The sequence below is a fragment of the Dipteris shenzhenensis genome, chromosome 29 (genome assembly GCF_047967505.1).
Source record: "Dipteris shenzhenensis isolate YYH24624 ecotype China chromosome 29, Dip_SZ_1.0, whole genome shotgun sequence".
Lineage (NCBI taxonomy): Eukaryota > Viridiplantae > Streptophyta > Polypodiopsida > Gleicheniales > Dipteridaceae > Dipteris > Dipteris shenzhenensis.
The window spans coordinates 34,869,751-34,884,045 of NC_141624.1; the positions used below are offsets into that span (position 1 = coordinate 34,869,751).

General features: G+C 45.0%; 1 protein-coding gene across 2 annotated transcripts in view; it reads left to right on the forward strand.

Moving 5' to 3' along the window:
- The first annotated feature begins 202 nt into the window (after positions 1-202).
- Positions 203-14,295, forward strand: part of LOC147882755 (uncharacterized) — a 74,296-nt gene continuing 60,203 nt past the window's right edge. Inside the window, exons 1-2 of one of the 2 annotated variants that reach the window (XM_087400729.1) lie at positions 203-320; positions 575-663. In XM_087400729.1, the coding sequence (XP_087256855.1) occupies positions 645-663 (19 nt within the window). In that variant the 5' untranslated portion in view covers positions 203-320; positions 575-644. Of the gene's footprint in view, positions 321-574; positions 762-14,295 lie in introns of both variants that reach the window. The other variant, XM_087400728.1, reaches the window with a different exon arrangement.

Here is a 14,295-nt window from a genome sequence, read left to right on the forward strand (position 1 = left end):
TCATCTTATGTGGCATTGTAATTTTCCACCTTTGCCCCTAGCATTTGAGCTTGGCGTAAAGAGCCAGGGCCTCCTCCTTATGACATGCAAAGACGTCGAGATCATAGGAAATTCGGCAAATATTACTTTTTCCAATGTTCCACATTTCCCACCATATCATTACACCTTAAACACATGTGCGCCACATCATCAACGTGCTCAGCAGCGGATTGTAAGCAGGGATATGAATATAACGTAAGGCAATTTGGGCAGTGAATGATCGCCACTAATTCACTAAAAGATACGGCTTGTTGGACTTCCCAAGAACGCGTCTCCATCAGGTAACAAGTCTCTTGCTTGCACAAAGTTTGGAGTGCCGGGGAAGGGGACGAGAGAGAGAGAGAGAGAGAGAGAGAGAAAGAGAGAGAGAATTCTCTTATTTTGCGAACGGAACAAGTAGCTATCAATGGCAGAGTGGGACGTGTCGCGAAGCAAGCATCTTTACGCAGCTAATTATGCCTCCCATGCAGTTTCTTCTTGTATTATCTGTGAAAACGCACTTATCATTTCTGTGCCTTTTCTACTCGACTGACAGATAGCAGAAATGTTGCACGAGATCACTGTTGCACTCGATTGGACGCCCAATACAAACCACTTGGGCTTCTATGTCGCTAAGGCTTTGGGGTACTATGAGAATCTCGGTCTTTCTGTTAATCTCTTGAGTCCTCATCTAGACGCTTATGACAGCACACCCGCTTCTAAGGTTGCGAAAAAAACTGCAAGTATGTGCTTACATCAGATTTGCTTTGTCTGCATTCAGCTCTTAGTATATCTTCAGTGGCACAATTCTTCTACCCAATGATATCATGCAGTCTACGAAATGCAACTTTTGCACCCTACAAAGGACTGACGCTTTAAATAATTAAAATTCTTAAAGCAGTAATCTGTCTCACGCACAGAAAATTGGATTGTTCAGAGTCTTTCAAAGATGCACTGATCTACATGCTCAAAACATGTCACATTATATGGTCATGCACCTATTTTTTTGTGTGGTAATACTTATATTAGTGCGTGGGAAACCTCAAAAAGAGGTGAAAACCCACCATGAAGTACAAAAAAGAAAAGTACAAAAGTAGCACTTGTCTTGAAAAGACGAGATGGAGATAACAAGCCTTGAAAAGGAAAGTTAGGAAAATAGAACTTTAAACACCTTCCAATTGTAAGGCACTATTTCCTAATTCTCTACTTCGATCACGGGAGTAGCACCATGAATCACCACCCAGCCATATCTCGCTGAGGTTGACAAGCAGACAGAGATCTTCATTCCAAAAATCCACGTGAATAATTTCCTTCTCTTCTCTCTCTAGCCTCAACAAGCCCCAATTCCCTAGATAGATCTAGATGCCACATGTCGTCCATATAGGGCCTTCCTAATGCAACATTTCACCCCTCTCTTGGGATGCATTAAATCCTTTGCCCCTAGGCACAATCTTTGCACTAGGCCCTTGGCCTTAGATCTACCTAGTCTGGTGCTATCAGCCCTCACCTAGGACCTTGACATTAAATCCCTCCCGATCATTTACATGAAGCGCAATCAAATGTATTACAAAGATAGATTCTTTAAGGGAAATATCGACTGATTCTTCCGAGGTCATGCTACCTCGGCTAGAGCGTAACAATCCTTCCCTCTTCAGACATCAGCGTCCTCGATGATAAAGTCTGGGAACACTCTCCGCAACTAATATACGGATTCCCAGGTAGCTTCGGATAGAGGCTGACCATGCCATGCAACCAACACCGTGGGTATCTTCCGATTTCGTATTTGCATTGTTCCTCGGTCCAAGATTCTTGTTGGTTTGCGCCTTGCAATATCCTCTATCTCCTGAAACAAAACCACACCTTCGATTAGTGAGTCACCAGTACGTAAAAATTTCTTTAAGCGCGAAACATGAAAAACCGGGTGCACCTTACACCCCTGTGGCAATTCTAATTTATAGGCTACACTGCCTATTCTCTTTAGAATTAACCACGGCCCATAGTATCGAGGTGATAACTTAGCACACTCTCCTGAAGTCAACGACTTCGAGTGCGAAGGAACTCTGAGAAAAACTTTTTCTCCTTCCTTAAATACTCTTATAGACCAGTTTTCATCCGCATACACCTTGGCTCTAGCCATAGCCTGGCGGATATTAGCTCTCGCAAGTGCTAGCATCTCCCGCATCTGAACTACAAAGTTCGCGGCACTAGGCACTTTCTGAGGTACTCCAACTATAGTTGGATTGGTTGGTCTATAACCATAGTTCAGCTCAAACGGACTGAATCCGGTAGAGGAATGTTTTCTATCATTGTAGGCAAACTCCAACAATGGCAACCACTTGTCCCACGTATGTTGCCTCAACGACACATATGCCCTCAGCATATCCTCTAAGGTCTGGTTGACTCTCTCCGTCTGGCCATCCGTCTCAGGATGATCCCCACTACTCATTCCCAACTCAGTCCTAAGTGTCTCAAATACCGCTGTCCAAAAATGACCGGTAAATCTGACATCTCTGTCTGACACTATGGATCTAGGCAATCCATGCAGACGAAATATATGTCTAATGAACAAATCCGCCACTTGCGGGACACTAACAGACTCTCTAGTCGGAATGAAGTGAGCCATCTTGGTTAGACGATCAACCACCACAAGGATAGAATCATACCCTCCTTGTGTCGTAGGCAGTCCTACAATGAAGTCCATGGAAATGCTCTCCCACTTACTCAGTGGTATTTCCAAGGGCTGTAAAAGTCCGGGTGGCTTCACCCGCTCGGCCTTGCTTACCTGACACGAGAAACACCGTGTCACATATTCATGAATATGCTTTTTCATCTTTGGCCAAAAGAAATCTCGCTTCACGAGATCATATGTCTTCTCGACCCCTAGATGTCCTGCACACGGGCTATCATGGCACTGTCGAATGACTCTCTGCCTGAGATCATTCTGACTAGGTACTACAACCTTGCCATTTCTAACTAGCATACCATCCCTTATGGTATATCTTGCATAAGTTTGGCCTTTTCTGGATGCCAGGTCATCCTTTTCATTTTCCCCGGGTTGTAACACATGAGCCTTAGGCCATAAGCTCTGGACAAACTCGTCCACCTTTTGAGTTTCTCTGATCTCGGTCATTAGAGCACTCTCTAATACCGTGAAACTCAGGTTGTGCATAATGCGAGACAACGCAGCAGCAACCTTATTGTCTTTTCCTCTTCGGTACCGAATCGTTAGATTAAACTCCTGCATGAGCTCTGCCCACCTAGCTTGGCGGCCCCTCAAGTCAAGCTGTTTACAAAAATGTTTCAGAGCATCATGATCCACATCCACATAAAACTCTGAACCATACAAATAATGCCTCCATGTTTTCAAAGCATGGATAACAGCATACAACTCCAATTCATGAGTTGGCCAATTCCTTTGAGAGGGAGAAAGCTTCTTGCTTTCAAAGGCTACTGGCCTTCCCTCTTGAAGGAGAACTGCTCCTACCGCAATGCCACTCGCATCGGTTTCTAGGAACAACGGTTTCTGGGGATCAACTATTTTTAACACCGGTCCTGTGACCACAGCTTGTTTTATGGTGTTAAAACTTTCTTGTTGATTCTGTCCCCAAATAAAAGGTACTTTATCTGAGGTCAGATCAGTCAATGGCGATACTATTCTGAAATATCCTTTGATATGCATTCTATAAAACTGGACAAATCCCAAGAATGAGCGCAACGCGGTCAGACTCTGAGGGATTGGCCAAGTTAGTATTCCTGTGGAGTAATTATGAATCCTAAATATTCAAGCCTAACCATACACAGTATAGTTTTCTTTTTATTTACATAAAGACTGGCTTTCCTCAAAGTACTGAACACTATCCCTAAGTGTTCATGATGCTCAGTAATACTTTTACTGAATATCAAGATATCGTCAATAAAATGTACTACGAACTTTCCGATATACGGACGTAGTAGATCGTTCATAAGCATGACGAAGGTCGCTGGAGCATTGCTAAGTCCGAAGGGCATTACCAAAAACTCATAATGACCAAACCTGCTTCTGAAAGCAGTTTTATGCACATCCTCGGCTCTAATCCGGATCTGATGGTAGCCACACTTAAGATCTATCTTACTGAAAATCACGGCTCCATGTAATGCATCTAGCAAATCATCAATCCGAGCCATCGGATATCTGTGCTTAACAATGATATTATTCAATGCTTGTAATCTATACAGAGGCGAAACGTATCATCCTTTTTCTTCTTTAATATCACTGGCGAAGCAAAAGGTGAGAAACTTGGTTGAATCTGCCCCAACTTGAGGTATTCTTCCAGTTGTCTATGCACCTCCGCCTCTTCGGTAAAACTCATTCTATAGGGCGGCCTATTTACAGGTTCTGCCCCCGGGATCAGTTCAATCTTATGTTGAACTTTCCGCTCTGGAGGTAACCCATAAGGTAGTTCATCCCTAAAACATTCAGAGAACTTCTCTGTTATAAGATTAGCCAGCTTGGCCATCTCACCACTTTGCGTAACATCAGTGCTAGCCGAAGAATCATCAACCGGCTCTACCGACGCTGTGCAAAGGAATAAAAACTCTACTTGAGCTTTTCGGATTTCCATCACGGAAACCAACGGTCCCTGAGGTATATCTTTTTCACCTCTCAAGACATAAAGCACATCATTCATCTTGAATTGATATACGTGCTTTTTCCAATCAATGGCTGGATTCTTCCTAGAATGCCACGCCATACCCAGGGCTATATCTGCATGAGCAAGCTTGGTCATTTCAAAATCAAGCTTCTCAGCATAGTCCTGAATACGAAGTTCCAACTAGATAACCCTTTGGTCCCATACTTCAGTTGAACTTCCATCTGCCATCGTGACTGTATACGCATAGTCAGATGGGCTTGTCTTTAATTTCAGCCTCTTCACGAGCTTGGAGTTAATCACATTGTGAGTTGACGCTGAGTCAAACAACACAATGACATCATGATTGGCCACTTGCCCTTTCATTTTAATTAACTCCGTATCATTAAAGGCTGTATACCCCGTTGTTGCGGGCTTAGATAGGATGTTATCAAGTGCACTCGTCACTAGCTTAGCAACAGACACACATAACAAACAAGGTACTAACCTCTGAGAAGATCCCGCTAGCTGAATCTGCATCTCTTCCGCTCTGGGACTTCCCTCCATCTCCACGTCGCATTCTGAGATTACCATCTCAGCCATCCGACGATCTTTGTTACGTGGACAATCCTTCCACTGGTGAGGCTGAAGGCAACCAAAACATAAGCCTTCTCTCCTCGCTTTTCCCTTTGTTCTGGGTTCAAGGGAGACTTAGACCAAGCCCGGGCTGCCATTGGGGTTACTTTCCTCTTCACTCCAATGGTGGTACTTAGTTTAGGAGTTTCAGCCGGCCTCGCCTGCTTGGCTTAACCACTCGGCTGCGAACCACTCCCTCTACTAGTCCACTTCTTTTTAAACCCAGATTTCTTCGGATACCCATACTGGGTTCCGACCTGTGCAAACCCGCCCTTGGCATCCTCATAGTTCAGGGCTATGGCTATTGCATCATCTAACGTGCTCGCGTACTTAGTCCGAACTTCCATTTTTATTCGATCATTCAATCCAAATATGAAATCTTTCACTTGGATTGATTGAGGCAGGGGTTCGTCAACCTTCATTACACTCTCTCGAAACTTATCAGTGTATTCTGCCACTGATAAATTTCTCTGACGAAGGTTCCTATATTGATCCCAGGCTCGGGATGCTTCGTCAGGAGGTAAGAAGTGTTTCCTGAATTCTCTTTTAAACCCCTCCCAGGTAGTGGATGCTATCCCATCTTTTTGTTGTTTAATCCACCACCGATCCGCTGCCTCACTAAACATGTGGGTGGCCTCGTGGATCTTCTTAATGTCATTTCTGATTTCACAAATGGCGAACGCCTCGTCCCATTTGTGTAACCAGGTCTCAATGACATCGGAGCTACGGTCGTTCATCCGACCAGAATACTTTTCCGGTCTGTAATTGGCAATATTTGGCACTTTAGCCTTCCTAGGCTCGACCGTATGGACACTAGACTCCGGTTCCATTGGAGCCTTTCCCTTCTCTTCTCGAGAAGGTCTGGCAGACATACTCTGTATCGCTCTCCTAAGTTCGGACTGTCCTGCATTGGCCTGTAATTGCTGCGCTAACAACTGTTGCAAGGCATCCTCCAGCAATGCAATCCTGCCAGATAAAGTGTGAGCTATTGGGCGCGACACCTGCTGGGTCGGCCGGACTCCTGATTCACCAGGGTCCCTCCTGGAAGCTCCTTCTTCTGCTTCCATTCTGTTCAATGGGTGTTTTGGTTGGTTTTGTTTTGTTTTGATTTGGGGTTTTTTTTTTTAAAACACCGCTAGACCACTGTATTTACAACTGGCACAATTCAGTGTATTGACACTCTAACACAATTCCCTATACTAGGGAATACCTGCAATCCCACATGCACACTGACTAGGCATTTGATACATGCATAACCCAAATAGCGCTTTTCCCTATACTAGGAAGCTCCTGCAACTAACTCTGACTGAAGCACACAGGCATATCCTCAAGCATAATCTATCCTTGCTATAGCATCATAAACTGCAACCTCTGCTACAACCACAAAAGTCTAAACTGCTTCTGACAAAACAGGAATAACGAAAACCAAAAGGGAAAATAGATAAAGTGCTCCTTGGAAACTCCCCGCAATTCGAGTCCCCGCAGCTTGCAGCTTGCACGTACGGCCTGCTCTCAGATCTTGATCGTCAACCTGTCGCCTGGCCTCATAGTCTCACAAGTCATCCGTAATCTCTGACTGTATATGCGCCAAGGAAGCAGTCGACAGCTATTACCAACAGCTCTCCACGGGCTTCTCTATGCACCGAATAGCCTTCAGCAAGGTCACCTCGACACAGCAGCGACACCTACCAACGACCAGCGAGTTGCAGTCATTCACGTAACATGTCGAAGGCGAATCGCTCCCACGAATCGCTTAATTATCAAACCACCAATGATCCTTTCTTTTTTCTTTCCCGTCGACCGTCCTTGCGGGACCCTGATCACCTAACGAACACATCGTTCGTCATCAAGTGTGCGCTGTCTGTGCGTCGCCCCATCGAACCACCACGCTGTCCCCAGGCCCAACTGTTCGTTAATTAAGTCCGTCGCATGGAGGCCACAAATAGCATAGTCATCCTGTTAACCCTTCATTCTGTCGTAGACCATGGGTAGCAACACCTTCTACGTCAACCAGCCTTACGGGATCCCTGGCTCCAACAACAACTCAGAACCCTGGAGGTTAACCGGTTTATTGCATAGGCCACCGTCGATCAAACTTCACGAACAGTTCACGTATCGTATCACGTGCCTGCGCTCCACGCCTGCTAACCGCTACCAGCAATCCTGCTCATCACAATGCCCTCACCTAACCCTTTGGCTCTGATACCAATTGTAAGGCACTATTTCCTAATTCTCTACTTCGATCACGGGAGTAGCACCATGAATCACCACCCAGCCATATCTCGCTGAGGCTGACAAGCAGACAGAGATCTTCATTCCAAAAATCCACGTGAATAATTTCCTTCTCTTCTCTCTCTAGCCTCAACAAGCCCCAATTCCCTAGATAGATCTAGATGCCTCATGTCGTCCATATAGGGCCTTCCTAATGCAACATTTCACCCCTCTCTTGGGATGCATTAAATCCTTTGCCCCTAGGCACAATCTTTGCACTAGGTCCTTGGCCTTAGATCTACCTAGTCTGGTGCTATCAGCCCTCACCTAGGACCTTGACATTAAATCCCTCCCGATCATTTACATGAAGCGCAAACAAATGTATTACAAAGATAGATCCTTTAAGGGAAATGTCGATTGATTCTTCCGAGGTCATGCTACCTCGGCTAGAGCGTAACACCAATGGTCACACACACACACACACACACACAAATACACACACAAACACACACACTTTGTTTTTTTGGAAAGAAAATTCTCATTTATGCAATATTTACATTCATTACTGCCTCATACTGGAGCAGCTACTACTCAGTTTAAAAACAGTAATGAAAAACTTCAAGTTGGGCCAAAGGAAGCTCTCCAAGACAATACGCATCTTGGAGAGAGTGATACATGGATGAACGGAAGAGATGATAATAAACAAGGATGATAGAATGCCTGATGCCCGTACAGTCGAATGTTACGGGCATAATATAAAGACAGACACACGCGCGCAATCATGTAGGCATGTGCGTGCGTGTGTGTGTGTGTGTGTGTGAGAGAGAGAGAGAGAGAGAGAGAGAGAGAGGATGATGATGATGATTGTTAGAGAGAGAGAGAGAGAGAGGATGATGATGATGATTGTTTTAAGGTTTGCTAGAGGCTGAATACAAAGGATAACCTTCGCATCTACTAGAAAGCAAAGACTAGGATAATGATCGGCTATCCATGTCAAGGTTAATGGTGTCACTTCTCAAAAGCATTTGGATGTGCATGTGTTGTATTCGAAAGCCGAAGGGTCTATGAGAGAAAGAAACCTCATACAAATGAGTTGAAAGGGTGGAGCCTCTAATTGAGCATCATCACCCACAATGTATATAACATAATCAAATCACATCAGATGTAGTACATGAGAGAAATTTGGGCCTATGGCCAGGGTGGAAGCTCAAGGGGGGCTTGGAGATGAATGAGGTTGTGATGACATGAAACCTGTGATAGAGCGCTGACTGTGGTCTATGCATGTGGTCCGCTATGGTCTCCTAGCAATGGTCCTACGTCTGATAACATCGGTCATGCCTGCGATCTAATGAAGATGGAGGGAAGTCCCAAGCATGATCCGGCTATCGACTCTGTCATGTCACTGGCTCTGGATCCGGCCTTGGATCCGGCCTTGCCGACTACCCAGGAACTGCTGGTTCGTATGATCTGGCTGGAAAAACTCTGTGATCATGCTCTGGTATGAGTCTGGCTGTGTGCCCTGACCTCGCCTCTGTATCTTGAACAAGTGCTGTCTGTGTTCGACGATCTCATGGATGAAGGCAGTAAGGAATCTCTAGGTAAGAGATGAAGCTGGAGAGGGGTCTCTGAATAGACAATGGTAACGATCTCAAATCTCATACCTAGGCCACTTGAAAGCGAAATGCTCCTCCGACTATCTCATGGCAATCACACAAGGTGCATATGCGGCTCTCTCTAGATATATCCTCAACTCGTCCACTCTCAATATGGAGTTGGTGCAATGAGGCACGGAACTATCTAATCGGTATCCTCAACGAATATGGGAGGTGTAACAATGGCTCTTTCTCACTGCCATATTTTTGGATCATTATTTTTACTTTCTTGAGATCTCATTTTTACTGACCACTCTTCTATGTGAGTTGTTGTGACAGGACTTCACATCCCGGCCAGGCATCTTCTGCTACCATGTGCACACCTTCATCGGCAGTTTAGAGTACTCTCTTTTCATGGCTGATCACCATGCTTTGCTATCTCCAGTATAGCACTTGTCACATTTAGTGTGATCCTTTTTGGACATTAGAGCTCTTATCGCCTTTAGTGCGACCACTTACCTTCAGCGTGGCTCTATCACCTTCAGTGTAATCTACCGTCTTCAGTATGGTCTTGGTTTGCCATCTCGAGCATGGCCTGTGTTTACCATCTTCAATATGGTCTTTTGTTACTGTCTTCAACACGGTCTCTCTCTTTTCCATCTTGAGCATGGCCATGGATCTTCAGTATCCATCATAGTCACATCGAGGGGACATAACGTCGGTCGGAAGCTAGTGCATGGGGTGGACTTCACACTACTAAAGTTACGAGTTGAATGACTATCCTACCGGATCATCCTCCACTTACCAACATGCCGCACGAGACTGATGACGCTTTGCACATCCACAAGGGTTTTCCATACCTGATTGTTCTACTCCTAACACCTTCAATGGCCTTGGGGGTGAGCCTTAGTGTGCTAGGCTATGATGCTTAGTCAATGAGGACAGATCTAGATCACATTGTTTTATGAGTTGGAGGTGATCTCAAAACCCAGTCCTTGAGTGTCTAGCTTCTATGGCTTTTCGAGAGCTAAAAGTTGGTTCCAATTTGGTAGAATTCTGAGTTGTTTAAAGCTAAGTTGTTTAAAGCTAGATACAAGCCGTTTAAGTTCTAGGGTTAACTGAGTCCTAGGCCCCAGATTAATTAATTGTGTGCATGAATTAAAGTGGTTTTGGTGCTTTCTCAGCTTTTTGTAGCTTCTTGCTTTCACCCAAGGTCTATAAAAGTTTGGGCTAAGTTCTAAGTAGTCACAATTGCTCTCTTTGCAAATTTGCACCCTCTCCTTGCAAATTCACCCTTTTCCTAGCCATCCTCCTGCTGTTCAACTTGATGAATTGCTGGAATTTCTGCTTCAGCCTACTTTTCTTCTTTTCCAACACCCAAGACGAGTCACGGGGAAAGTATTCTTCGCGTATTTCACTTTTATCAAACACTAGATTCTCCTTTACGTTCTGTTTGCCTGGCATTCAGTTCCTTTTTTTGTCTTTCAGGCTACCCGAAAGTGATTTTCAGATTTCGTTTTTCACTTATAGGGCTTTCTAAAACTGATTTTATTTATACTGAACATGTTCCCTTCGATTTCCAAAGGTTCTAACCTCGTTTAGGTCGAAAACGCTAGCTGCTCCTATTGTGTGCTATGTTTTCCAGAGTTTAAGGTTTCTATACTAATCCAAACCGAGGCATGAGCAGCTCTGAAAGGAGTGAAAGGAACATCGTGTAGAGAGCATGACTCCACAAAGTGTCGTCTATAATGAAGGATGAATCTGAGTTATGTCCCTCAAAAAAAACCTGAGGGCCAGTAAGAGATAACCATGCCACTGATCCCCAGGTCATGAAGAAGGGTTTGAAAAGTTAGATCATTGTAATAGTCCTATATTTGAGTGTGAGTCTAGAACTCTGGACTTCCCAGAGGGAGTTTTGTCCAAAGATCTGTACCACTATTATAGTGAGGCTAAGCATGGGTTTACCCTGTCCGGGGGAGTGGCCTCATTCTCACCCGGTACGGTGCTAGCGTACTTGTCTCTATCTCTGTTATTTTCCCATTTTTATGTGGTGTGAATGCATTGAAAGTTGTGGTGTTTTTATGTGGAATTTAGAAAAGTTCTAAAATTCTAAGTTTATTAAGTTATTCGATTGAAAATCACGCTTCCGTGTAAGCACGACTCTGACAAGTGGATCTGGGTATATCGTGGTCGATCAATGAAACTCTCCTTTGAAATCCGTAAACAATGGTCCTCTCTAGAAGCCGAGCTTCATTTAAAGCTCGATGAAATGTTCGTTGTTGTAGGGCCCAAGGTTTCCTCTCTAATGACCTAGTTGACCTTGTGATATGTAGTAGGACTGAAGGAGCCTCAATGCTATACTGGAAAGGGGGTAATCTATCCATGTGGAGTCTTAAACTCTCAAAGCACCTGCATGCTTGCGCATACCAACATCTCTGCACCCTCAGCTGCTAAGGTCATAGAGGAAGATAGGGCCAGCCATGGTCATCTACGTCGGCTTGAGGTGCAAGAGCCATACTCCTTAACTTAGTAAAGGTTTGTGATGACCTAAAGTGCTGCATCAAGCTGCAGTGGAGATGCACCGAACTCAGCTAGAACAATCTGATGTGGAACCAATGGCTTCCTGCGGATCATCCGTGATAGCAAGAGAACCTAGAGTCACTCTATTTGAGCACAATCTGCCTTTGATAAATCAGGCCCCCAACAAGGGCTGCCATACATACCTGTTGGGCGGACCAAGGAATAAAAAAGAACTGACTTGTTGGTCCGGAAGTGGGAGTGGAAACACTGCCACTCTAGTCGAGGAAGTGCGGCATATCCCTTGCTCAGTTGGGCCTGCATTGCCAGTCGCATTGTGAAAATCGGGCTAGAGAAGAGAACACCCAAATAAGTGTATGATGAGCGACCTCCCTTGGTAACCCATCTAGTGTAAACTGCTCTTTGTGCATGTCTGCTGGGATGTATTAAAGATCATAAGCTTGGTCTTACATGCTGGATATTTAGAACTGCTACACCCTCATGGAGAGGCAATTACTCTTCTAAGGCTCATGAGCAAGGTTCCTGGCTTGTGAGATGATGGGCACTTGTAGTTGCAGGTGATTTTTGGTGTGGTCCAATGAATGAAGTTATGCTTGGCGGTCTTCTCAGCGTCTATTGATGGATATATGCTGGGCGGTGGTGTATGGTTGGACCATGCCGACTGGCCAATGCATGGGCGACGTGTGGCAGAAACCATGCATTTGCTCGTGAGTTCTAGAGCATGAGGCGGCAAGAAGATGGTCTACTTATGCGATGGAATTCAGAGTCCTACGTTGATGAGACTGGCAGAGCAACCCAGAAATGCCTTTATAGGTGGGATGACAGTCACAAATATGGATTAAGTCAACAACTATCCCAAGTGTTTTGTTCTAAGTCACAAACAGCGCCTCTAGAACTTCAACTTGAGCTGTTCCCTCCTCTGGATTCAGTCTTTGAATCACACACATGATCCACAATAGATATATCCCCTGCCTTGCTATAGCTAGCCGACCTCCATTTCTTCATTAAAAAATCTGTTGCTGTCTTCACAATCAAGCTTTGAACTACTAGTCAAATACCTCATGACGGAATCTCAACCCCAACTGGAATATTGCTTGCACACGGTACTTTAAGCATGAGCGCCTTCAGCTCTAAATAGCCTTTGGATCATCAGCCGCTCTTGTGGAGGCTGTAGATTGCACAAGTTACCTTCATGATCGACACAATCACCACAACTTGCAGCAAGAGGTTGGAGAGATTACTTCCATGCGCAATTCTACCTTGCTGTCTCGGGCCTTGAATCACACTCTACCTGCTATGGTATTTCCTTAGAATCTGTGAGCAAGCTGTCTCAAAAACCACCCGGAACTGTGTGTACAATCAATCCGCCAACAATGGCTGGAATCTTCTGATCAAACTCGTTTCTGCTTCCCTTAGCTCCAAGAGATGCTTCTGCCATAAAATCAGCTTCCGTGATTTATCATGAAGCTGGCAATCCCGCTTGAGAGATTGTTCTTTGTATCTACTTAACCTACAAGCCTTCAAATCGGCCACCCACCCGTATTTTTCTACAGGTCACGATTAGAGTTGTTGTGCATCTTGCACAGGCCCATCAAGAGAACTGCAATCCTTCTCTCCAAACGAACCTTCTCCTCTGGCTATGGTCTATTGAAGGCCTGTGACCTCTACTGAGATGAAAGCTTGCTGAACTCAATTCGGCCTCTTCCCAGCTCATGGTTCTGTTATGAAGAGCCAAGAATAATTACGTGATCAGCAACGAACTTCCAGACTCTCCGTGATCGTAGGCGGCTGTGCTCACCGTTGGTGCAGCTTCTGCTGTCCTTCACGATCTTCATTATGGAGATCTCCCAGAACCTGTAGAGAGATGTAAATGGATCCGACGTGCATAACAAAGACTAATCCTCCAAAGCCAAGCTGCACCGCCTCCACAGCAAGGTCGACCGACTGCTTGGTGCGCAAGTGCCAATCCAGTTCTGACCGTTCTAATATCTGCATGGCTAATTTGATTCCCGTGGGCAACGAGCTATATCTCCTGCTAGAATAAGCCGGCATCCGTGAGCAGCAAAGGCGAGAGTCAGTGTTGAAGCCCGTTTCGAGGGCAGTGCCTATGATGAGGCCTCTCTTACCATGCACATTAAAGTTGTTGCCTCGAACCTTAGATGGTGCTGGAGAGAGAATCAACTGCAGCACCTACTGGCTGTTGTGAGCATCCACGAGTCCCTGCACAGAATTTCCAGGAATTTGTGAACTACTGTCGTTGACACATATGTAGCGTAGACCTTGGCTTCACCTTTAGCCCACGAATCAGAAGCGTAAGAGCTGCAGCCGGTTCACGTATGTTTTCAAAACCTTCGACAGTTCTCTGATCACCGTGCAACTTTTTAGTTGTCAGTAGGTATTCCAAGTAATCCATCCACTTCTCACTGCTAATAGCACACTCGCCAAAGCTCACAAACTGTTGGAGCGGACCAATGATTCCCAAACCTGAAATTGATCATCTAAAACAAGGAAGGTTTCTGAATTGAAACCGGTTGTTTCCTGCAGTCATCTACCGCCACAGGTAGAATCCTCCATGCACTAATATAACGATCTTCCACGATCATCTACAAGAGCAACCAGAAACCGTATGAAACCTGATGATACACTTATCAAGAACTGAAAATGAGCACAAGCTCATGCAATCCTGATCAACT